Source organism: Colobus angolensis, unplaced genomic scaffold, assembly GCF_000951035.1.
Source record: "Colobus angolensis palliatus isolate OR3802 unplaced genomic scaffold, Cang.pa_1.0 Scaffold26, whole genome shotgun sequence".
Lineage (NCBI taxonomy): Eukaryota > Metazoa > Chordata > Mammalia > Primates > Cercopithecidae > Colobus > Colobus angolensis.
The window spans coordinates 17,381,962-17,409,202 of record NW_012115821.1 but is presented as its reverse complement, the minus strand read 5'-3'; the positions used below and the strand labels follow the sequence as shown (position 1 = coordinate 17,409,202).

At 39.3% G+C, this 27,241-nt stretch overlaps 1 protein-coding gene across 1 annotated transcript in view; it reads left to right on the top strand.

Annotated features, from left to right (window-relative positions):
• Window positions 1–27,241, top strand: part of CACNA2D3 (calcium channel, voltage-dependent, alpha 2/delta subunit 3) — a gene marked incomplete at its 5' end in the record, with an annotated part of 947,927 nt that overhangs the window by 885,217 nt on the left and 35,469 nt on the right. Inside the window, 3 exons of the mRNA XM_011947304.1 lie at window positions 1,149–1,201; window positions 2,709–2,764; window positions 11,549–11,660. Coding sequence (XP_011802694.1) covers window positions 1,149–1,201; window positions 2,709–2,764; window positions 11,549–11,660 — 221 coding nt within the window. The remainder of the gene's footprint in view (window positions 1–1,148; window positions 1,202–2,708; window positions 2,765–11,548; window positions 11,661–27,241) is intronic.

Genomic DNA, 27,241 nt, shown 5'->3' with positions numbered 1-27,241 from the left:
GTCGAATCAGAGCAAGAGATACACCAAGTCTGAAATCTGGGTGGGCTTGGAAGAGCCTCAGCATTGTTGTTGTTGTTGTTCTGCACATTTACTTTCTGGCCGGACTGGGAAAGTTTTGAAAATGATTGGGGGCATGTAAATTTGTTCTTGTTTCATTTAAAACTGGATAATTCCTCCATTCTCACTTCTAGTTCTTATAATTAAAATGCTCAGAAGGTGGGATTAAGCAGCTCTAGCTGCAGAGCCAGGATTTGGCATGCATTTCAATTCTCTGATATCTAAAGGTAACCACAGAAGGTTCTGAGATTCTTCTGGACCTGACATCTGGAGCCCAGAGCCCAGGATTTACTAGTGTCATTACCTGTCTCTCAAGTCCACGCCCCAGTCACATAACTGGCATAGCTAGGTACAAAGAACCAACTGAGGGGGAGACTTGGTATTTTCCAGAATTCAGGAAATTGAATTATCCACATAGGAAATATCACAGTGTAAACAATCCAACTGCTTTTTTTAATTAAAATATTCTGAAATAAAGATTAGGCTTTCAATGCCTTCTTTTATAGAGTGAAGGGGATTTTCAGCAAGGATAAAATCACATGTTTATATGGTTATCATTTTTTTCAAGTCCAAATATGTAAGTGTGAAAAAAGGCAGCTTAAATCCTACATAATTCATGGACGGCATTAAAATCAGGTGTATGCAATTTTGCTTATTTTAATGAATGACATACAGTGATGGAGAACAGGGAATCACCTTTCCAAGAGACTGCCCTGTAAATTACCATTTGAAATTAGTTATATGATTCCAGCCCCCTCAGCATTAAGCTTCAAAATATTAGCCCCTAGAGGGTAAAGGTTTAAGCATCGGGTGCTGAACTTCCTTTTTCCTCCTACTGATAACCCTTGTATTAGATCAGGTTTATTTTACTTGTAAATCACATCTCACTGGAGTGGAGTTCAAAGTTTTAAAATGTTAGTTTTAGGATACAGTATCCAACAATTTTCTTCCCTTAGCTAGAACGCCACTGTTTTTTAACATGATATCAATCTCTCTAGAAGAATAACATTGTCCTTACGTAAAGCCCTAAATTAAGCTACAAATTTTGTGTGCAATACATTGTTTTTAATGTACTGAATTCTTCTCTTCAGCCTTATAATGCCTTCCTCTCTGCAGTAAAATGGATCATGACAGAACTTGTCTTGTAAGTAAAATCTGCTGCATTTTTGAAAAGGATTAATATTTTCCTTTTTGTATCATAAAGTGAACTTAGAGATTGTGAGTCATACTTTCAGTAACCGTTAGATTCCTAGTGCTCTGAGATAACTCCATTGAACGTCTCAAAATATTGAACACAGAGACCAAAAATGATCTTTTATTAAGTGATTCATGATCACTCCTTTGGCTATTATGTCATACTTTAGCAGATTAACAGTTTGCAATATACAACTAAATTTACTTATTGTGGTTACTGTTCAATTTCACATGGATGTCTGGCTGATTTGACTGCAGCCTGGGTGGGCTGTGGTCAGAAGAGCACACTGCTGTGACTGTCCACCATGCTACTTTGGCTGCCTTGGCCTGTGCAGGAATGGGAGATGTGTGAGATTGTCAGCTAGGGCTGGGGGCTCCTCAGGTGTGATTTCATTGTTTTTCCTGTCAAACTATGGTCTTGTTTGGAGGTGCTCGTTGCATCTATGACTTGAAATGGCACAAAGATGAAAGTCTTGACTTTCAGACTAGATATTAGACACATTACAGAAACACTGTGTCACACAAAAGGGAAGAATTTCATAGATGAACATGTAAACAAGATTGTGTAAGTTGCACCAAACTCTCTCATTCTTATTTCCCCTGCTTAGACTCCACTTCTGTGGGTTTGAGGCAAATTTCAGGCCATTTGATGGATAGTCACTGTCCTCTTAATTTACTGTAACCTCTATTAATTTAATACAGTTTGTGGATTCAAATGGGAAGTAAATTCTCCATATACACATGAGGCAGAGAAAGAACATTAACAGATAATAGTGGGATTTAGATTGAGAGACAGCTGCTAGGAATAGTAGTCATAAGCCTGAAAAACAAATGACCAAATTTTGATCTCTCTTCATCTATTTGGAGGATAATTTATATTATTTTTGTATTCTTTACCAGCCATTGAGAAATGTTGATTTTTATGAAGTTGCATTGTGACATAATTTCATAGAGAGAAGTCTGTTCTACCTCCCTCTATACACACACACACGGAGGGGGCTTAAACAAGTTCAAGTAGCAGTATTCATTTTGAAAGCATCTTTCATTACTACAGATCATAGTCTTGGCAGAGGAGAATATTCTATCTGTATTTCTGAACTAAGGGAGGAGAAGCTCATTAGAAATTGGCTTTTTACTGTGGAATCAAATTAGATGATATTAAGATTGAATAGCTGGTGAACAATAAGGAGGAAAGTATTTCAGCCTATACAGCAGGTTATTCCTCATCTAGGAATCTTTGAGTCCAGGTGAACCTGGCTTTGGGGATAAAATAAGCCTTTCACAAGAAAGATAAACCCCAGTGAATATTCAGTGATAACTCAGCCAACTGTGTTGATATCTGCAAATTGTGATGTTCTCAAATGAGGTAAGCGATGCTGAAGAATACAGAAAGTCACTGTTCTGTGATACAGGCATGGATGACAAAGTAACATTGGGCTTTTCCACGATCTGTTTAGGTTCCTGGTGGAGTTTAACCTCTGCAGTTGGTGGCACTCCGATATGACAGCTAAAGGTGAGCAGCAACTGGTTTCTGTTTCCCAGTTTGGAGGGATGAGCGCTGGGTTCACCGGCTACTTTTCATCAGGGATGTGCTGGCTCAGAAAATTCCCCAGGACAAAGTGATGATTTTTCAGCTCTATCAGCAAAAAGACACCCTTTATGCTAAGTGCTGTGCTATCTAGTCTGACGCAGAATTCCACAGGCTTCATTCAGCCCATGTTGAATGTACATCTTGACCTGTTTCCTTAACTAAGGCTTTGAGGTCATACATTGCACAGGTAAATTCTTCAGAAAGCTCATGGGCAATGCTGAAATAGAAGAGAGACAGACACACTGCCTGTGTCTCAGGCTAAATGAATGATTAGCCATTCTATTTTCATTTTCACAGTTACCCTCATAGAACATAAATCCGATGACATTCCTCTCCCTTCTCAAATATCTTTGATGATTTAAGGAGGGTGTAATTAGTAGAGACTCTTAGAGGCATGGGTTGTGGAGTTAGATCAGAATAGGTTTCAGTCCCGGCTCAGGGTTGACCTTGGGCATGTCAGCTGATCTGTCTCCAAGGCTCAGTTTCCCTTTGCTAAGCACAGTGGGGAAAATAATATTTATCTTAGGAAGTGAGTCTGTATGTCTGTGTGTCTGTGTGTCTGTGTGCATGTGTGTTTAATGCTATGAGAAATCATGTTACGTGCTGACCACAGTGACTGAAACATAAGTCCTCAAAAAATAGTAGCAATACCGCATGTTCTCACGTATAAGTAGGGTAAACATTGAGTAAACATGGATACAAAGAAGGGAAAACAGACACTGAGGCCTAATTGAGGTGGAGGGTGGGAGGAGGGTGAGGATGGAAAAACTACCCATTGGGTACTATGCTGACTACCAGGATGCTGAAATAATCTGTACACCAAACCCTTGAGACATGCAGTTGACCCATGTAAAAAACCTGCACATGTACCCTCCACACCTACAATAAAAGTTGGAAGGAAAATCAATATATAAAAGAACGTATCTGTAATTATAACGGTGGTGACACTATGACCATGACAGTGATGATGATTGCCTACAAATCCAGTGATCCTTAATGAACGCTGGCTCCAGCAGTCTGCCTCAGGCCTGCCCACTCACATGCTATTTCTCAGATACACTGTGTTCTTTCTTGCCTTCATGCATTCATGTTCATTTCCCCACCTGGGAGGCCAAGGACTAGTAGGCTATTACCATTCTTATTATTTCTAACTATCTGTCTTTTAAAAAAGAGATTGATTAGTCACATATCAGCATTTCCCCAGATGCTAGATCTATTTTAATCTAACATTCCCTTTCCTTTCTCTTAAGATCCCAGTCTGTGAGGATTCCCTCAATTCCCTCAGGCAGAATGAACATTTTCTTCTTGTTCCTGCCCCAGTCACCTCATGCGTTATCCTATCTCTTCTTTAACATTATTGCCTCATTGTGTGTGTTTTACGCTAACCTAGCATTTCTTGATGGTAGGAGCTATGTTTTAAATATTGTTCTCTCTTAACACCTAACTGGTGCTGAGCACACAGTAGGTGCTTTATCTTTGCTGATTCAATATCCTAACAAATCTTTCTGGTGCTAAGCATGACCATTAGGGTCACTATAGTCATGGCTTTGTAACTTACAAATAGGCTCGTTTTGCTGGAATCCAAGAACTCTCTGATTTCTGCTTAGAACATGGGATGGAGCAGAATCTGCTGAGTGAGTCCTGCCCCTGCTGATGCCCGCATAGTTCACTCTCTGATAACTGGGAGCCTAATCCATGCCTGTCCAGGCTTGGCTCTGCCCTGGGACACTGACAGCCCAGTGGAGCAGGGCCCCTGTGCTCTGCTTGCATCCACACACACGCACATTGGTCTGGTGACCCCCAGGGATTGGACTCAGTTCTTGCTCCTCCCTGCTGGGTTGGGTACTGAGTGACAGTGACTGCTCCAAATCCCACTTGTATAAATTAGCCTGAGGACATAAACCTGGATGGGAACAAAGGTTTCTATGATAGGATGATCATCACCAGGAAATTTATAATTGTAAATACTGGTAACTCTTTAAATGTCTAACAATAAAGGCCATTTTAAAATAAATTGCAACCCGTCCACAGAAAGAGCATTTATTCTGTTTCTGAAAACTTTTTGATGAAATTAAGAAATGCTCATGAAATTATAACAAAACAAGACAAAACCCAAGATACGAAACCGTATATACACAAAAACACATAAAATGGTGGGAGGAAGGAGATAGGGAGCTAACTGGGGTCAGCAGTTGGTATGGGAAATAGGGAGTCAATAAACAAACACCAACGTATGAGTTAGGCGAAGAGGACTGTCTTGTCCCCGAAAGGAAATTTTACCTGTAGTGTCAACTTGCTTTTGTTGAAATTGCACATGATTTGAAAAAAGAAAGACGAGGAGGGACCTACTAAATGGGCACTTGGCTATTTTTACCATTTGCTTTTCTTATTCGACTCACTTTTCCACAGTCTTACTAATAGGAGTGAAGAGAGATAAATGATATTTTTTAAAAATAAGAAAATCAATAGAGGCCAAGAAAATGGGTTGCAAGTTGGTTAAATGGCTGCTCTCTCTGTGGCACCAGTGACCTGGAGACAAATCCCCTCTCCCTCTGAATCAGACTATGAGCTCTCAGAGGCCGGAGCAGCTTTTGAACTTAGTGGTTAGGAACTCTGGGTAGCCTTTCTCTGCTTCTTGCTTGCTGTGAGGTTCTGGGCAAGTCACTTGGTCTCTCTCGGCTTTGGTTCCATTTGTCAGCAGAGAAAACAATAGACATAATGTGGCTGTGAGAAGTGAATTAAGCAATGCATGCCAAGCCCTTGTGCAAGTACTCCATGCATGGTGGGTGGGCGCTCATGCTTTGGGTGGTGGCGGTGGTTTTTTTAACTGAGATGTCTGGTTATTTCTTAGGAGTTTACACAGGGCTGAGGGCAGCAAGCTTGTTTTCAGTGGTTCACTTTTTGGCATTCTTCTTCATACCAAGTGAGGACGTTCCCTTCTCTTCATGTCTGCGTTCACTTCCACTTCCCTCATCCTCACCTTGACCTGTTTCCCTTTTCCGTGACCTGCCACCACAGACATCTAGCCATACTGTTATTTTGGTCCTATGGATTCTAGAGTTTTACTGAATGCCATTCACTATGATCTTTGCCTAGAACAGTGGTTTTCAAATGGGGGCAGTTTTGCCTCCCAGGGGAATGACTGGAGACATGTTTGCTGTCACAGCATGGGAGGGAGGGTTCTTATTAGAATCTGGTAGCTAGAGGCCAGGGATGCAGCTAAATATCCTGCAACACACAAGACAGCCCCCATAACAAAGAAATATCCCACTCAAAATATCAATAGTGCCACTGTTGAGAAACCCTGGCCCCGACTGAGGAGTGCAGAGTAGGGGACAGTGACTGAGGGAGCAGGGTGTGAGCTCTGTACCCACGATGTTGAGAGATACTTGTGAAGGCTCCCGTTCTGCAATTTCGCCACCCCCACCCCAGCTGGACCAAAAGTGGTCCAGTTTTCAGCTGAAAGGAATAATATGGTGCTTTAGTTCTCTATTTTCTGTCTTAAGGAGCTTTGTAGAAAGGCCCCTGAATAGATCATTTCAGCATGTCCTCTGACTCCACTGCTAGACTAGACTGTGAGACCTCCTTTCCACAGACTACAGAGAGACCTTGTCACATAATTGCATCGTTGATGCATGGTGTGCTGCTACATAAGTGCTTTGCCATTTCCAGAGAGCTGGCACATAGATTATCTTCAGATCTGTTCAACATACCTGAGAGGTGGGGACTGCTAGAATTTCCTACCAAGCCTCTCTGAAGCACCTAAGTCAAACAGCTAAGAGGCAATGGACTCAGACCTAAGCCAAGACCTCCCTCAGCTAATGATGACAGCGAGAGCCGCAGCTACTGCACTGGAATTGTCTCATTCCAGCCGACAGCCCTCTGCTGGGCATCATATGACTTTTTCCATTTTATGGATGAAGAAATGAAAAGAAGCAAAGGTGAACTCATTCATCCACAGGATTGCTGTCATTGGGATATCTTATTAAATGTAAATATAAATCCCAGACCCGGCATAAGGAGGGAAACGTTTCAGGCACCATATGTTATTGGCTTGCAGGGTTTCTTCATTCTAAATTTACCATTCCCTCACTAGATAAAGACCCTGAGCTGAGACATACATCTTTGTTTTAGCTAAAAATGGAATCCATAATTACACTGTTTATCTGCTCCATTTCCTTAATGAAGGGGACTGTGGAAGCCCATTTCTGCTTGATTATCACAAAGGTATCATTTTGGTGAAGTTGCACAAAGAGAACAGAGCTTGCTGGCACCCGGTTGTGAACAGGGGTGCATTCACAGAAACAAAAGAAGAGGAAGGCTTTTCAAATGGCAAATCTATTCATTCCCAATTGTCTGCACATAATTACTGTGAACCCAAGTCAGTTATTCTCATCAGGGACATTTGTTGCTAAGGGAAAAGTAAAGAAATTCAATTGTGCGGATGCTCCCTTGGGTGCTTCATTGTGAGTGGGTGATAGGTGGTGGTGACATCGGCGTAACTGGGACAGGAGGCACAGCAGTGTGGGCTCCGGGATGTGAGGGCCAGGCTCACATCTGGACCCCATCACTCATTGCAGTGTGACCTTGGGCAAGTATCTTCATTTCTGAGCTTTAGTTTCTTCATCTGCAGAATGGGACAGTAGCAAGGGCTTGCTTATTCTGTGGTGATGAGGATTCTGCCCCTGCTAAGGGCCTGGCACAGGGTTTGGCATGTAGTAAGTGCATAGTTAAGATTGATGGTGAAGGTGGTGGTGGTTTGCTGTGTGAGTTAATGATGATTGTGATGAGTCACTCTCTGTGGGACCCACGGCAGGTAGTGTCTGCTTCTGGAACCTCATTTTTCCCTTCTGGAAAAAGAAGGAGTCAGCCAAACTGAGCTCAGTGATCCTTGACTACCTACAGCTTTGTAAGATGAGAGTTCTGAGTGCCTAAGAGTTAAAACAGTATCCAATAGGGCCAGGCACGGTGGCTCACACCTGTAATCCCAGCACTTTGGGAGGCCAAGGTGGGCAGATCACTGAGGCCAGGAGTTGGAGACCAGCCTGGCCAAGATGGTGAAACCCCCATCTCTACTAAAAATACAAAAAAACTAGCCAAGCATGGTGCTGCATGCCTGTAATCCCAGCTACTTGGGAGGCTAAGGCAAGACAATCGTTTGAACCCGGGAGGCAGAGGTTACAGTGAGCCGAGATCACACCACTGTACTCCAGACTGGGCGACAGAGTGAGACTCTGTCTCCAACAACAACAACAAAAACAGTATCCAGTAGATTGCAAGCAGCCTCAGTTACTGGTTTGAAACTCCATAGATAAATAATAGTGACTGCACATATATGTGGTGTTTTCCATAGCACTCTAGACAAAGTAAGTTCTAGCCATGTTATTTAAATTAAATGTGGCCATGGCTTTATACAATAATTCACATTTCCCAAAAGCACATCAAGCAGCTTCCAGCCAATAGTCGTGCTGCAGATAGACCCAACGGTTTATCACTATATCAGGATGGAGTGCCCTACAATTGTCAAAGGAAAAAGAATTTCATCTCCAGAAAGGATCAGAGCCAAATGAGTCTCATCATTGAGGGTACTGGACTCATTCCATTGTAACTGGGCCCAGACAATTAGAATTAGAGATGGTGCAATTATCAGGCTTATTCAAATCATATGTGCTGCCTATCTCAGCCTGACCCAAAGACCTTTCTTATTTTTTTTCATTGGCCGAACTTCACAGAGCAGTGAAACATATACATGCTGGAGCCCGACAGCCCAAGGTCAAATTTTGGTTCTGCCACATACTCAGTGGATGAATTTGGGCAATTTACCCTCATTCTTTTTCCTCCATTCACCATCTGCAAAACAGATAACAACTGTTCATACCTCATAGTTTATTTTTTAATTTTGTCATGTTTTACTATGAAATAAATTAATACATATTAAGCAGGACAGCATCTGGAACACAGCAATTTCTCCATAAATTTAGCTGTTATGCCATCATTAGGTTTTTATATTCCATCTGCATGCTTGTGCCACTTCCACTTATAACCTAAGCTATTGTATACTTAAATCTTTATTTCATTTCAAGGGACTCAGTTTTTTAAATTCAAATAATTTAACTATGAAAAGAAAGTTTTATAAACTGAAAACCAGAATGATTTGCCATACAGAGAAATCAGTTGTAAAAATAAGAACCATGAAAATAAAAAGTGTTACCAAATTTTAGCCAGATCTTGTGAGCTTTGTGTTTGGTCTCTTCAGCTTAAAGGGAGAGGAGAGCAAATGAAAGAAAGGAGTGTAAAAGATAGAAAGGTGGTGGAAACTCCCTACTGTCAAACAAAGATGTCCTCCTTACAAAACGGAGGCACCGAAAAAGATTTGGAAAGAGAATGATGTTCCCACCACATGGCTCTTCTGTGTTGTTACTATTGGGCCTGGAGCACCTAAAATTCACCTTACCCTCCACCTGAAAGGCAAGAAAGAAATGTGTCATAAGGGACGGAGATTCTCACATTTTTTGGCCCATTGTATTCCATTTTATGTTTGAAAACACTATTCAGGAGAGTCATTCTTGTATTCAGCAGGCATTTAATGTTCCCTCCAATGAGCTAGCATCTTGGGGACAAAGGGATAGTGTTTGGAACCTGGCCTTTCTTGAGAAGGACTACCAGCACTGTACAATCAGTGGAGTCAGGAGTCAGAGAGGCAGCCATTTGCTTGCCTTTTCTACCAAAAAGTGATGGTTCAAAACGCCTGACTCCATGAAATAGCACAAGTACAGCAGGAGTCACGATGGTGGTAAAAACATACACTTAAGCAGCACTCACAGCATGACAGCTACTGTCCATGTAATTCATTTGATTCTCAAACAACCACACAAGCTTGGTACTGCTATTCCCATTTATCTGATGAGGACACTAAGGTGTAAAACGGTTAAAAGCTCACCTGCTGTCACACAGCAGTGTCAGGATTCATTGCCTGGAATTGGTGCTTTTAGCTACTACATAACTAGCCAGCCTCTGGCCTGTGGATGGTAACACTTGCTAATGAGTAGCATTTCATGAAGGCTGTGTGTATGCACGTAGGTGGGCAAAAGTGCATGCATGCTTCACTCTGCTAAGAGCTGTACATGCTTTTGTTCATTTATTCCTCAGAACGATCCTGTGAGGTTACTATAGACATTTCTCCTTAATGTCAGCCATCAGTTACTGAAAATTCTATATTCTGAGTGAAAGAGCTGGTGAAGAGTCTACTTCCTTTTGTTTTAAATAATAAAGATTAAATGCGTTGTGCTCCAACCCCAAACCCTCAACCAATTTCCTCAAAATAGTTAAACCTCAGTGAAAAGCCTACATATAAGAAAGCATCATGTTAGGATACTACAAATGCTTAGAATCGCTTCCTGATCACCCCACAAGTGTTTGGTTGTTACCCAACAGTTGTTTTTTGTGCAGTAGCACTGACGGCTCACTTAGTGCCAGCAGCATCCCACATGGACAGTGGACAAAACATCTCCCTGTAGTTCTGCCCACCAACCAGTTACATTTGGAATGTAACATGAGACTTTGTTCACACACAGTTTTGTTAAAATCCTATTGAGTTTTGGAATTGTAAATGTAAATACGATTTTTTTTCCTACGAAAACAATAACTGAAGGCTTTGTACAAATTGTGGTATTGGAAATCTGTAAGCATTCTCTTGGGGGAAATGCTAACAAGTAGACCTCCTGTGAAGAGTACCTGTACTACTAGCATCCACGTGTTACAGATGAGAACAGTGAGGATTCACTAGAAGTAGCAGAGCAGGGATTCGTACTCCAAACTTCTCTTACTTCAGAGCCTTCACCCTTAACCACTATGCTGTAGTGTCTATCATTATTGTCATTGTTATAATGTCACAATGGCTTCATTAGAATGATACTGTTATCTTTGTTATTGTTGCTATTATTATTATCATTATTTGACATTTACTGAACACTCATTATGTTTCAGGTACTGTACTAAGTAGTCAACAGACATTGTTTTATTTACTTCTCACATCACCCTCTGATAGAACTTGATTATCCTTAATTTACAAATAAGAAAATTGAGACCTAGTGAGGTTTTGGATCTTGCCCACTGGACAATCAACTGCCAAGCCTCTACCGAGTGCCTACTATGTGCTCATCCACGTACCAGGGTTATTTAGTGCTTTAAAATTGACATGGTATATTATTGGACAAAGAGCTTCATAATAGTAGGATTTGGTTCATGGCTGTGCTTCAAAGACATTACGTATTTTACTATTTCATATTTCAATTTTCTTTCTATAATAAAACCATGCAATTGTATCATGACCTTTGTCTCACCCTAAATAATATGGTATAACTTATATTTTATACATTTATTCAGATATACATATGTGTTGTTGCTGAGTTTGAGTAAGTCTGAGGTCAGAGACCCTGTGACTGATGTTATCCCAGAAATTTGAATTCTTGTGATGCATAAATGATAGCTGATCAAGCCAACACAACTGTTGGAAGAATTATAGCTTATAGAGTTGCTTGGCAGATGAAATCACTTGACTAATTAGAAAATAATGCATTATGCTGTGCTAGAAAAATCACAGAGCAGCAGAAGCGGAACTGTGTTCTGGGTTGCTGTGGGCTGCCAGTCACAATATTGAGCCTGTGCCTTGCATTCTTTACCTTTTTTTTTCCCCCATCCCTACAGCCCAGAAATTGAAACAGACCCTGGAGCCTTGTGATACTGAATATCCAGCATTTGTCTCTGAGCGCACCATCAAGGAGACCACAGGGAATATTGCTTGTGAAGACTGCTCCAAGTAAGCCATCCCCCGACCCTCTAACTCCCTACACCTTTCTGCTCAGCACAGAACTTTCCCAGATAGGTCTGTGTGACTTGCAGGCACAGTTACACGAATAGAAAACATGGCTGCCCTCTTGTGTAAGGAAGTATTTCTATCAGCTTAGAAGAAACACCACTTGGCTTTATAAGATATTCTAGACGCTGGGAAGCATTCAGAATGCATGAAAATACATCCTGCAGTATAGGAGATGTGTAGTCAGTTTGTTCATGTTTTGGGAAAGTTCTTATTGGTGCTTTCTCAATTGACAGTTGGCAGTTTGAACTGTGTGTTCGAGAATGTCCTTACGTATCTTTACTGAAGGCACAAGCCTTTAGGATTTACCCAAACCTGATAAATTGGAAATGTTTCTTGGTGATTGAGTATGCATTTCCCTGATTGCTAATGAGATTGAGCCTCTTTTAATGGTTTTATTGGTTATTTGGGGTTTCTGACCTCTTTATTCCAATTGGGCAGTTCCCGAATGCGTGGTTAGATCTATTCTTATTGATTTGGGTGTTCTTTCTCTTTCGGATACTATTTCTTTACAATCGTATGCATTGTATGTGGGTCTTCCTATTCTGTGGTTTGACTCTTTACAGATGCCTTTTTTTTTTTTTTTTTTTTTTTTTTTGAGACAGGTCTCACTATGTTGCCTGGGCTGGTCTCAAACTCCTGGGCTCAAGAAATCCTCCTGTCTCAGCCTCCCAAGTAGCTGGGACTACAGGCACACAATGCACAGAAATTTTCTTTCTTTCTTTTTTGTTTAAATAAGTCTAGTCGGGCCGGGCGCGGTGGCTCAAGCCTGTAATCCCAGCACTTTGGGAGGCCGAGACGGGTGGATCACGAGGTCAGGAGATCGAGAGCATCCTGGCTAACACGGTGAAACCCCGTCTCTACTAAAAAATACAAAAAACTAGCCGGGCGAGGTGGCGGGCGCCTGTAGTCCCAGCTACTCGGGAGGCTGAGGCAGGAGAATGGCGTAAACCCAGGAGGCGGAGCTTGCAGTGAGCTGAGATCTGGCCACTGCACTCCAGCCTGGGCGACAGAGCGAGACTCCGTCTCAAAAAAAAAAAAAAAAAAAAGTATAGTCATGGGCTGAGTTCCCATCTATATGCAGATCTGTTTCCAGATCTTATGGTTTGTTAATACCTATATATAATACCATATCTTTTAAATTATTATAGCTTTATAATATGACTTGGTATTTAGGAGAACAAGCTCCTTTCCTTATTCTTCTTATAAGTTTTCTTAATTATTCTTGACTCTTTACTCTTGCATACTTATTTTGGAACTAGCTTGTTAATTTCCACGAATTTTTTTTTTTTTTTTGAGACGGAGTCTCACCCAGTCGCCCAGGCTGGGAGTATGGTGGCACAATCTCAGCTCACTGCAAGCTCCGCCTCCTGGGTTCTCGCCATTCTCCGGCCTCAGCCTCCTGAGTAGCTGGGATTACAGGCACCCGCCACCACGCCCAGTTAATTTTTTTTGTATTTTTTAGTAGAGACGGGGTTTCACCTTGTTAGCCAGGATGGTCTCGATCTCCTGACGTCATGATCCACCCGTCTCGGCCTCCCAAAGTCCTGGGATTACAGGCATGAGCCACCGCGCCTGGCCCATTTCCATGAATTTTGATAAGGTTTTGATTAAAATTTCTGTAAGTGATAGGTCAATTTAAAGATAATTGCTATTTTTTATACTAATTGGACTTCCCATTAATAAACTAAGTATATCTCTTTAGTTATATGCCTTTTCTATGCCTTTTAATACAATTTTATAACTTTATATATTTATACCTACATACCCCATAGTTTTTCTTCTATCATAAATAGTATATATTTAAAACTACTTTTCTAATTTGTAAGTACTAGTATATGAACGTATCACTGATTTCTGTATATTGAATATTTTATCCAACACACTGCTAAATGCTCTTTGAGATCGACTTGTTTGTGTATGGATGCTCTTGGACTTTTTGCATAGACCGTAATATCATTTGTGAAACGTTTGCTTTCTAATCTCCATACTTAATTATTGTTTTCTGTTTTATTGCACTATACTTCTGACACATCGTTAAATAGAAGCAATGAGATTAGGCAACCATGTCTCATTCCTGATTTAAAGGAAGTGCCTCCAATAATTACATGTTAAGTATGTTGCTAAAGGACTTTTTTATTGTCATAAAATATAAAGAATATAAAATTTACCATTGAACCATTTTAAAGTGTATAATTCAGGATCATTAAGTATATTCACAATGTTGTGCAACCATCACTGTTAATTCCATAATTGCTGTAGATTTTTAGTAGTAACAATTTATGAGGCTAAAGAAAACTTTTGTAAGAGTTTTTGTTGCCATTGTTATTGTTGAAATCTAAATGGATGTTGAATTTCATAAGAAAGTTCTACATCCATTACAAAAAAATTTTCCTTAATTTGTTAACATGTTAAGTTACATTAATATTTTTAAAATTTTAAATCATGAAATATATATATATACATATAAAATACTTCTAAGTTTTCTTGGTTATTCTTGACTCTACTCTTGCATATTAATTTTGGAAATAGCTATTAATTTCTATGAATTCTGATAGGGTTTTGATATGTATAATATATGTATTATATATACATATCATATGTATGTATTGTTTGTATATTTCATGATCTCTATAATCATGTATATGTCATGATTTTATTTTCATGAAATAAATATATAATGCATATGTGTATGTATTATACATAATATATGTCATATATATTACATATGTATAGTATGTATATATTACATACTTTATATGTAGTATATATTATATATTAATAGTATATAGAATGTGTAATGTGAAAATATACTTGCTTTTTCAGAATGGACCTTCATTGTCATAAACAGGCCAGGCGCGGTGGCTCATGCCTGTAATCTCAGCACTTTGGGAGGCCAAGGCGGGTGTATCACCTGAGGTCGGGAGTTGGAGACCAGCCTGGCCAACATGGTGAAACCCTGCCTCTACTAAAAAATACAAAAATTAGCCAGGCATGGTGGTGGGCACCTGTAATCCCAGCTACTCGGGAGGTTGAGGCAAGAGAATTGCTTAAACTCGGGAGGTGAAGGTTGCAGTAAGCCGTTATCTTGGCACTGCACTCCAGCCTGGCAACAGAGCTAGACTCCGTCTCAGGAAAAAAAAAAAAGTAATAATATTTCACACATATTGCTGAATTCAATTTACTGACACCGTGAACTTTTTGTTTTTATGCTCAAAAAGGAGAGTGGCAGTACTTTTTCTTCCTTGCATTGTCATTTGGCTTTCCTGTTAAGGTCATTTTATTGCCACAAAATTACTTACAGTTTCCCTCTTTCTGTAATACCTGTAGCATTTTATATAAGATGAAATCCAGTATCTGTTTCTTGAAGATTTGGTAAAACTTATAAAACTATTAGTGACTGGTGGGATTTGTATGTGTGTGTTTTTTCGTGTGAGTATAAATTTACAACTATGAAATTAGTTTCTTTTGTGGTTAGATATTTCTGGATTTTCTTTTTCCTTTTGAAATGGTTTTGGTGATTATATTTCTTAGAAAACTGCCTATTTCACCTCATTTTTCAAGATTATTGCAGGCATTGTTGATAGTGTTTTCTTTTGATTAAAAATGTTACTATATTTGTGATTTTGCCCCCTTTTAAAGCTTTTAATTGATCCTCTCTCTTGCTCCCTTTCCTCTTGCCTCCTTCCCTCTCTCTCTCCCTTTTCATACTGCCAGAGATATGTTTGTTTTATCTTTCTTCTATGATTCTTGAGTTTACATTGTTTTTTATTTTCTAATATTTTGTATTTGATGCTTAGCTTTTCAGGTTCATTTCATATGTATATAGATATACCTATAAGCATATGTACGTCTAGGTATACATTTCTCTCTGCATTCCAGTGCATCTCTAAATTTAATATATATATAAGGCCTTCATTCTTACTCATCTCTAACAAGTTTCTAGTTTTAAACATGATTTAAGATCATGTTTTAAAATGTCCGAATATATGAGATTTGAGGCCATCCTTTTTATTATTGAAGTCCAATTAAATGGCTTTGTGGTCTGTATAACACATCTATTTTAGTATTTGTGGAAACTTGCTTTGTATTTCTAGTCCTTGTCCACATGTTTTTGAAAGCAAGTTACATTATCTAATAGCTGGGCACAGGGATCAATGTGTGTCCTTTGGACAAAGTATACAAATTGTGTTTCAAACTTATCTTTATTTTCAGTCTATTTTAGATGTCAGTTAATCTCTCACCGGGCTTATGGACGTTTTTGTGCCATTCAATTCATTTTGCTTTCTATATTTTGAAGTTGTGTTACCATGGACATCCCTGTTCATGATTATTATAGCTGCCTAAGAAATCATTCCTGTTATCACTATGTAATAACCCTCTTTATACATGAAAGTGCTTTATGCCTTAATGTCTATTTGTTTTGTTAATAGCAGAGGTACATTAGCTCTATTTTGGTAATATTTTGCTAGCCATATTTTCCCCTTTCCCTCCATTTTCAACCCTTTTTCATTATTTTGCACTAGGATTTTGTTTTATAAACAGAATATAGCTGGATTCAAAGTTTTTATTATTTCGGTTATCTGATAGTTTAATCTTTTAAAATTTATGGTGCTTACCAATAAGTTTGGAATATTTCTACCATCATTTTATATGCTCTGTATTCCGCATGTTTTTTCTCCTGTTCCTTTCTTCCTTCTTTCTTTCCTTCCTTCCTTCTTTTCCTTCTTTCCTTCCTTCCCTCCCTCCCCTCCCTTCCTCCTTCCTTCCCTCCTTCCTCCTTCTCTCTCTTTCTCTCTCTCTCTTTTCTTCCTTTCTTTCCCTTCAGTTGGATTGATTGGGTTTTCGCCTTCTTTTTTCGTATTCTATGTAAAGAACACACTATTGCTTTAGTAGTTACTCTTTGCCTTTTTAACGTGTTTCAATTGGTGAGGCTCTCCTCCCTCCTCCAGAGCAAACAAAAGCTTAGATTTTGTTAAGCTGAATTACCTCTCATCTCTTTCATATAAATATTTTCTAACCTTCTAGTTCTACTGTGTTTTTAACCCATGAAATAATTATTACTGTTATTGCTGCCTATAGTAAATAACATGTTTACCTGCATTTTTATATGTTTATAGTCACTTTTTGATTTTTTTTAAAAAAATTGCTTTTTGTTTTACAGTGCTTTAGAAGTTTTTCCAAGAATGATCTGAGAGTCATAAATTATCTCATTCTTTGTCTAAAATCCCTAATTTAGTATGTACTCAACAGTGATGATTTATCTCCATAGCATCAAAATTAAAATATTTTGAAGATATTCCATTGTCTTCTCGCTTTTATCCTTGTACCTTTGTAGGTAGTCTGACCTCTTCCCCTTCTCTGATGGCTTTTGCAGTGTTCAGTCTCTCTCGAATGTTCTAAGGTTTCACTGACGTGATTCCAGATATAAATTCATTTCTATTTTTTATGTGCTTTATTCTGGATAATTTCTTTAAACTTATATTCCAGTTCACTAATTTCCTTTTGATCCTGTCTGGTCTGCTGCTGAAACAATCTATTGAGCTTTTTATTTCTAGACGTTTCATTTGCTTCTCTTAAAACTATATGTTTCTTTTATATAGTCTTAGTCTTAGGTTCTCTGTACCAAATTATAAAAAACCTTTTAAGATTGTTCTAATAGTTTAAATTTTAGGAGTATCAATCCTCTTTTTTCTTCTTTCTGCGTTTTTCCATGTGAGATTATTGGCTCATGTATTTTGTCATTTTTAACTGTGAATTGATCTTTACTATTAAGTATTATTTATCTGGGAACAGAATAGAATTTGAGTTTCTCTTCACTATATATTTGCATTTTGGCTTCTATCATGTATCCTATTAGTAACGACGGCCTGGGAATAATTGTTATGTAAGTTTTTTGTATTTAGGAATTTGTGTACCATATGATTAGAGTACATATTTTTCCTAAGCAGCGTGTAGTTTAGACTTGCAGTTTGATTTCTCGTGGGCAATATTGGTTTTCTTATTCAGAGCCTCAGAGAGTACCAGATTATCCATTTTTTTTCACTTAGCAGTAAATTTACAAGTTAGCTTTTAGTGTCTTCTCTTGTAAGATCTTTTGTATTTAAACATGTTTGTTTTGTTGTACTATTTCGTCTAGTGTGTCTGAGTGTTTAGAGCAGGATGGCTTCCACATTTGCCCAGTCTACCATGTTATAGTTTATTCTTCTGACTGGGGGCATTCTAGATCCACCACAAGAAAGTACTGAAGTGTATGGTTCAGTGCAGGAGCCGTGGAAGCAATGGGTTCAGAATGTGAGTTCTGACTTCACTAATGACTAACTCTGTGACCTTGGACGAAAACCTTAACTCCATGAAGTTCTGCTTATTCCTGGGTGATTTGGGGGGATTAGAGTAGTAAGCATATCATGGCTTGTTACAGGAGGTAAAGTGAGAAAATGTATGTTGTGAATTTAGCATAATGCCCGAATCGGATTAAGTACTCAGTAAACAGTCACATGTAACATGTGCGTAAGGCTACGGTCTGAATGTTGGTGACCTCCAAAATCTACATGTTGGAACCTAATCCCCGATGTGATGGTATTAAGAAGTGAGGCCTTTAGGAGATGATTAGATCATGAGGTCTCTGCCCTTATGAATGGCATTAGTGCCCTTATAAAATAAGTTTGAGGGGGTCTGTTTGACCTTCCATCATGTAAAGACACAGCTAAAAAGGTGTTATCATTGAGTCAGAAAACAAGCCCTCACTAAACAGTGAGTCTACTGGTGTCTTGATCTTGGGATTCCCAGCCTCCAAAACTGTGAGCAATAAATTTCTGTTGTTTATAAATTACCCACTCTTGTTATAGCAGCCTGAATAGGTGGAAACACATAACACCAAATATATAAAAAGTTTTTAACACCTGTAAACCATTCTGCTAAAATGTGAATATTTCTTTCCACTGTCTAATGTTACTTCACTACCGTAGAATTCTCTGTATAAAAAGGTATAACATATATGTCTCAGATATGATCACAGGCCATGTGTGATGGAAGGGTTGTTGACAATTCATGACTCTATGGTTTTGTGAGGTAGACGCCGCTGGTTTTATAATGATTGAGAACCTTTTTGACCAAATGGATACTATACCCTTAGTCATCATAACTACAAACTCTATGAGGTGGCCAGTATCCCTTAGTGAATCATGAGCACAATCATATTTAGTAGAGCAAGTTAGGGTTCTTATTTCTATTCTAAGTGAGAAAACCAATAGAACTAAGATAGGACGTTGCTAGAGCCAGCAGTGTTTTTCCTTATTAGAAATCATAATTAGAAAATAAAGAAATAGATGCAGCTGGATTAAAGAAAGTGACCAAAAGATTTCAAACTAAAGAAATGACTACCTTTCATTCAGTAGGAATAGGAGGTCATTGCATTCCTGCTGTGATCTAGAAACTGTGCTGGTGCTTTGGGGAATGCCAAGATGGATAAGATACAAAAGTGAAGTCTGGGTGCAGTGGCTCACGTCTGTAATCCCAGCACTTTGGGAGGCTGAGGTGGGCGTATCACTTGAGGTCAGGAGTTCAAGACCAGCCTGGCCAATATGGTGAAACTCTGTCTCTACTAACAATACAAAAATTAGCCAGGCAGGGTGGTGCACGCCTATAATCCCGACTGCTCGGGAGCTGAGGCACAAGAATTGCTTGAACACAGGAGACGGAGGTTGCAGTGAGAGCTCAGATTGCACCACTGCACTCCAGTCTGGGTGACAGAATGAGACTCTATGTCCAAAAAAAAGGAAAAAAAAAAAAGTTGAAGAGATTTATATCAGTCATGACTAGTTTGTTTCAACTCTGTAATAACATGCTGAGTTGAAGACTCGCAGGAGATTGGGTAGTAAATGGAGTAAGGCCTTACACAGTGTGCTAGCAGCAGTGAAAAGACACTGTAGGCATTGGAGGATTTTCCTTTCCAAGCTTTATTTCAAGACCACCACCTGGCAGCTCAGTCACATACTGCAGAAGCATAACAATAAAGCCCCAGGACTCTGGGTGGGGAGAGAAATGAGGACTTGGGCTTTTCCTTTTTTTCCTTTTTTTTTTTTTAGTAAACATTTGATTGAAGCATAACACCTACAGAAAAGTGTCCGAACTGTAAGTTTGCAGCTTGATTAATTTGCATAAAGTGAGTATTCCTGTATAACCAGCACCCTGGTTAGGAAGTGAAATAACATTACAAGCTCCTCAGAAGCACCGACCCCCACACCTGCCCTCCTCTAAGGGTAACCTCACTGACCACAGGATAACCACTCTCTTGATTTCTAACATCATGGATTGGTTTTGCCTATTTCTTATATTGCTAACTTGTGAGATGGCAATTTGGTAGATAAGATATGAGGGCTGATTTATTAATGATCTTGAAGGAGGTCTCTAAGGAATTCACTCAGAAAACAAAATAGGGTCATAGGAAGAAAATGTAAAGATAGCTGAGGACTTCAGTAAACATTTCTTGATCATCTGGTTGCATCCCAGACACTGGGCTGCACTTTGAGGAGGCAGTGGTGAATGAGACACACAAAATTCTTGCCCTCACGGAGTTTGCAGACAAGTAACCAGGCAATGCCAATACTCCATGGTTAGTGCCATGATTAGAGAGTAAATGTTACATGGGGTCACAGAAGGAAGGCTTAGGTAGTCAAGAAAAGCTTCCTGGAAGAAATAGCACCTCATACAACACCACCAGGATGAGGAGTAGTTGAGTACGCACACCCAGGCAGAGAGGGGAGCATAGTGGAGATGAGAGAACTTGTGGTTTGGTCAACACATTGTTAGACGTTCCGGGAAGCTGAATAGAGAATTGTGGGTGAGGACAGATGACAGAGGGGACAAGGGCTGATCAAAGCCTAAGGCTTGTTGCCCTTTTGATGCTGTCGAAGAGAACTAGCCCTTTGAAGGACTTCAAACGCTAACTACCTTGACACCAGTATGGAACCACCGAAAGGTTTCAAGGAAAAGAGTAAAAATGATCAGATTCTAGATGATGGGAAAAATGACACGGTGGCCTCTTGAAACAGAAACTCCTCATTCAGACAGCCATTTGCTACCCCTTTGTCCCTTCCTTCTCTCTCACCAGTAAGCACGCACATGCGCGCACACACACACGCACACACTGGTCCTAACAGAGCAAACAACCACTTGTTTCTCCTCCTCCTCCTCTTCTTTTTAGAGATTAGAAATTGACAGATCACTGGGATAGCTAGTTGGATGAGAAATCAATTCAAGACTACTTTTTTTCCGAATCCAAAAATCTTTGTGAAGCTTTATTATAAAATAATGGTTTAATGTTTATACAATATAAAAAAGGAGCCATAACCAGTTTTATTGAGTGCTTTTGAAGAGGGGAACCTTTTATTCTTGTCTTTTGCATATTCTTTTCTCTTTATCCCTCCTTGCTCCATTTTATGAAATATAGTTTATTAGAAGATATAGTTGAGAATTTATCAAAGTATTTATGAAGCTATTGTTTGGCATTTTCTTTGAGCTTTGTATTCTCAGAATGCAATCTATTAAGGAGGAAAATAATGTTATTTGATTTTTGTTGTCTTCCTCTTCTTGATGACCCATAGATGTACAATAGCCAGCATGATTGATGGTATCCAGAAAGCTGAATCTGTACCTCTGCTTTATATCTAATTTGCAAATAAATTTATCAACCTTTCCCTGGAAGGAATGAAATTTTTCAGGTCTAGTTCTCTAAGACAATTACTAATTTTTGACCAGCTTTGTAGGTAACTTCAGGTCAGGGGCAATGACATTCAAAAATAACACAATTCTGTAGCGTTTGGCCAGGAGTGCGCTGGAAATTGAGTTTGGTGAAAATTATAGTATTTCAGAAATTACGCAGTAAGATCTTTTTCATAGGAAAACATCTCGCCTTCCGCAGTGGAACATACAGAACCGTGTCCATTACAAACTAGTCTCAAGGCAGCGATTACTTTCCTCCACAAGCAATGGCAAACCATAGAGCAACAATCCCAAAGAACTGAGCACTTCCCACGGGAACAGGCCTCAGCTGCAGTTTGCTTTTGGACTGTCATTAACAATCTGCCCATCTCTTAGAAGAGATCCACTGATCCTGGTATCTAAACATTGTGCTAGAACTAAGTAAATCATGTCAGGTGGTTCTACCCATATAGCAGAAGTCTTTTCAGTCTTCAGAAATCTTTGAAGAGCAAAGTTGAGCTGCATCCTACTCCATTTCTGTGTCCTGTTTCCAGAATCATTAGATGGTTTCGTATGGAAAATACATCAAGAGGTGACTCAGTTGCTGTAAATAGAAACCTTCAAATTGGCAACTCCACAAGTGGACATTTATGTGTCTATAGCATAGACAGATCTATTATAACATAGAGGGACAGTATGTAGTGTTTTTAAAGGGATTTTCAAAAATATAGGGTTTATTAAGAAAGCAGGAGCCTAAAAGAAAATAAGAATTTACATAAGAATGTCATTAGGGTTGGTGGTTTGGCCGCTCTAACCAATAATTTTTGTCATCCAATACCCCACTGATTATTAAATTAATCTGTTATTCAAACAGCAATCGAAAACAACTCAGCCCATATTTTCTGGGCATTTGTGACTGTCAACAAGTTGGACAAAATTGGAATCTAGAAAGGATGTGATGTTTTACTATTTTCCAGTATGTTTCTTTCCTTCTTGATTACCCAGCCCCCTTTGCCAAGAAAGAGATTCACAAAGATTTGCTTAGAATCAGCTGCAAAATAAATAGTTAGAACTGGTTAAGAAAAATAATTAACCAAAAATAAAACTTTAAACACGTGTAACATTTTCATTTCAACATTTCAATGTTGGCAAAATATTAATTTCTAAGGTAAATTAGATTTTTGTTTTTGTTTTTTAGTGTGTGCTTTTTTTGTTAGTAGCACTCATCACTTCTCATAAAAATTATATTGCCATCGGTTTCGCTTTGAGATCTGTACACAAGCTTTGCTCATCTGCCTGGAAACCCCAAAAGCTGTGGCTACAGTTTTCTTCTCTCATCACTTCTCCCCACGCACCTTTCATTTATCCGCTAAGCTGAAAGAAAGTAATTGGTCTCGAAGCTGTGTTGACATGTTTCGTGGGCTACAGTTCAGAAAACCATAGTTCAGGGATTCCATTTTCCAACGAACGACTCCAATTTCCTGTTGAGGTCTCAAGCTGGGTGGGCGATTTACCACAAGTCTTTAGACTGTTCTCAGTGAGTGCCCTGCAGGTGTTTCTACCAAGTGAGGCTTCTGGAAATGACCTGTATAATGGATCCATTGCACAATAGGGACACAGCGTTTTCCTTGAGTAAAGGCTAAGAAGGTGGCCTCTGGGACTGAACTATGGTCTGGGCTACCACACTTACTAGTGCAAAGATCGTAACATATTATTTAAATGCCCTGACCCTCAGTTTGCTCATCTCCAAGAGGGGTATAAGCATAGTCCATGCCTCTTAGGATCTATGTGTGGGTTTAAAAGATGTATTACTTTCATACTTAGCACAGTCCACAAACCCATCTGTGTTGACAGGGATGCAGGAAAACCACAGGACTCCTTCTCAGCCTTAAAGGTAAAACTAATAGTTTCAGTCAGGAAAAGTAGATGGTGAGGTTTTTTTGCTCTGATGAGACTGTCCTAGATAAAATAGCTCTTGGATTTTTTCCACTTCCTGGGTCTACTTGAGCTCTTGGTTGACAAGAAATTTGGAATTCTGGATCTGGGAATACACATACTCAACAGTGACCAGATCCTTCATTACACAAATTAGATACAGACTTTGCCAGTGGGAGTACATTAGTGTCATGAATAATATAATTTGTAGGCGTTAAAATGTAAGTTTTTTAACCACTTAACTTGCAAGCATATGCTAATTTGTTGAAATATTTTTGTATCTCCTGCTCTATAGATTCTTGCCAAACTACCATACTCCCATCTTGTTTAAAACATGTGAATCAATATGATTCAGTTTCCCATGAAAACTTTCCACTCTACAGTGAGAGTAGCACCAATAGTCATATTCTTCCCTTTGGAGGTTGAGGGCTCTGCATCTTATTTTTCCCAAGTTTCCCTTGTGTCTTTACTTCTTTGTATCTTGCCACGTTGGGTGGTAATGCACAAAACTGTGAATTACCCGAGTCAAAATAGTTCCTATGTCAATTCTACACAGTCACGCCCAAGCAGCAGTAGAGGAAAACCAGCCGCATCCTCCCTGTATTTTCTTGCCTCCTTTTCTGCATCTCAGAAACATGGTAGAAGTAACTTCTGCATCCTAAAAACAATTTCTTTCCAGCATTAAAAATTTAAAACATGACTATCACATTCAAAAGTTTTTCAATGATTTGTCATATAATGTTGAGGCTGTGCTAATCACTCTTTAATACAAGTCTGCCTTCTTTTTATATTATGGGTACGGGGCCAGATTTGAATAATTCAATGCTAGCTCTTACAATGAATATCCCAATGAGTGCTATATGTTTATGGTTGCTAAAATCATCTTGGCTTTAAATTTTAAAAAGGGGAGGAAGAGGTAAATGCTTATCCTGGGCACTTTATTTTGAATTGTTGAAATAGTGCCATAAGATGAAAGTGGGGTCCAAAGGTACTACAATAATTGGGATTAAAACCTCTGATAAGTTTTTCTACCTATCCTTCCAAATCTCAGTTCAATGAAGCATTTTACTGGGGACAAGGTTTCCCTGATTTTTTTTCTCAGATGCTCAGAGGAAAAAGTGCCCTCTTTCCAGACTCAAGGATGATTACAACTTTGAGGATCCAGATAGAATGGATGTTGTTGTGTAGGTGTTGCTATCTTTACTTGCTCTTTGATAAGCAGTGTTTGGAGGGTTTTAGTACAGGAAATGTTATAAATTACTGTTTTCCCTCCTGAGTCCATGATATAAAATGAGAGGGGCGCATGTCTATAATGACTAGGCAGGTTTCTACCTGACATGAATTAGTCTCACAAACAATTTCTCATTTGTACATTTCTTAATGTGTGGGGAAGAGGGGTGGGAGCACATGGAAGTTTGGCTGGGCTCACAACACAGTGAGGCTTTCCTCTTCCATGCCGGAGGGTAGGAGACCAGCAGAGCCAAGGAATATTTTTAGAATGTTTATTTGCATGGGGAATAGAAGCGTGCAGAGCTGTATCCACACTATTGACGTTTGCAAGTTGCATTTCTGCGGTGCATTGTCTCCATCCTGGTGGTGGTTTGTGCTGTGACTCCCTCCATCCCTACCTCAAAGAGCAGTCTGTGTTTCCCCCTTGCTCTGCCCAGTACTGCACCTGAAGTGGCTTAGCAAGTTGCCAAAACCCTATAGATGTGTGTTTATTAACTCTCCAGCTTGCCCTCCATTTGTTTAGCTTGGAAAGAGTTTATATATTCCTATGGGTATTAAAAACCCATCTGATGTATTAAAGGAGCTCAAAGGATCAAAGCAGAAATGCTGTCTGAAATGCAGCATGTTGAATATAGATACGAAGTTTCTAGACACAAACTACTTTTTCAAGGGACATCCTGTATACTCAAAAAGAAAATTCATTTTTTGATGATCAACTCTTCTTTGGGACTTGAATTTTTTCTTTCTCTTTAGTGACCGCCCACCTTTTGGAGCATCTCTCATGATTTTGACAAGAAGACCACTTGGCACCCCAGGGTGGAGACAGTCATTAATTTCAGTATGTTGTTCATGCCTTGGAAGATGTAGCCCAAGTAGCTTAACCGGCTAATGATGAAGCTTCTTAGTGCATCTGAAAGAAAATGGGTGGAGAGGGTACAAGATGAGGATCAGAATCACCTATGATCCAGAATAATTAGAGGTGTAGATGATCAAAGTCAGTAGGATGTGGGAGAAATTATCAGGATAAAATCATTGTATCAGATGTATCTGAAAACATTGCTGTACTGACTTTTAGAAAACAAATTATATATTTCATGGGTGATTCCATTTCTATTGAAGTAGGTTGCCCCTGCAATCTTGGATTATTTCAGTAGATCTAAGCCTATATGAGAATTCATGTGTGATTACTGTTTATCGAATGCCTACTTTTCACAAAGAGTTTTGTGTTCATTTCCACATTTATTGTTTTTTCCATTTTTTCCACTTCATCTGCCTTTCACCAAGGAGGAGCTTGAGGCTCAGAGGAGTAAACTCTCCTGACCAATATAACAGAGCCAATACATGCTGGAGTTGAATTACGTCTGGATCTGCCTGACTGAAAGCTGACAGAGAATTCCTGTTGGCATCCACATGAATGCCTCTCTGTCGTGATACTAGTCATCTATGTAGCCACATCTCAGACTGAGTTCATCTCAAAATCAGGGTTTGCTTTGGAAACTGAAAATTCTCTGATCCACTTGATCTAAGGGAAGAAATCTACAAGCATCCAGTTTGACAGGAGCCATACACTTCTCAATGCCAGTTTCATGCAAATCTCCATTAGGTGTACCCGGGGTTCTCTCACAACACTTTCCACATTACTATTTAATCATCTCTTTCTTAGTCTTCCTCCCCCATCAAACCAAATGAGGTATGTTGAAATAGTAGCAAAAAATACTGGCTTTGGCATCATGAAGACCTGGGTTTCAGATCTCAGTGCCATCAGTTCCTAATTGGGCAACCTTTGTCAGCAAATCATTTCCCCTGTGAGTTGCCATCTGCGCCTCTGTAAAATGAAGATGCTAATAGCACCTACAGGGGATTGGCTTGATGTAAATATTACAAGGTGTTATAGAATAACCGGTGCCTGGCATTTAGTTGGCGCTCAATAGCTGAGAGGTCTTATATTTAATTCATTGTAGACAGGAACATGTCATGTTAATTCCTGTATTCCTAGCACTTAACATAGGACCTTGTGTATAAAGTAGTGCTCAGAAAGCTGTTGATTGAGACGAGGTTTCCCAAGAGAATAACCTTGTAAAGTGTGATGGGGGGTGAGCGGGGGAGGTAGGGCAGGGGTTGTGTGTAATTCTAGTAGCTGAGACACCTGTTATTTTGTGTGATATTTAAAAACAAGTATCTGTTTTGAAAACAGCTAGAAGCTCAGATTCCCAAGAGCTGAAAGGCAACTTCGTGATTTTCCTTAGGAAAAGAGAAGGTGGTCCAGAGAAGGGAGGGGGCTTGCCTGAAGTCCTACAGGGAGGAAGCCCCTGATGATACCGGACTCGAAGCCCAGTAGATAGTCCCAATGCTTACGAATCTTTCTTCACATCATTGCATCTCCATAGCTGATAATTTTGAAATAACTGTTAACTAACAAAATATGTAAATAAATATTTGTATGAAGTAGGATAAACATGGTAAGTAACTAATACAGTACATAGGATATGCAATAAGAATTAAGTCTCTGCCACCCATAACCCCCTGAGTTCTCTCCTCTAGAGGAGCAACCATTGTTTGCAAGACCTGGTGTATGCTCTCCTTGCATAGATGGCTTATGCACATACAGGCGCTTAGGTATATTAAGTGTTTTGCAGCTAACTTTTTTTTTTTTTTTT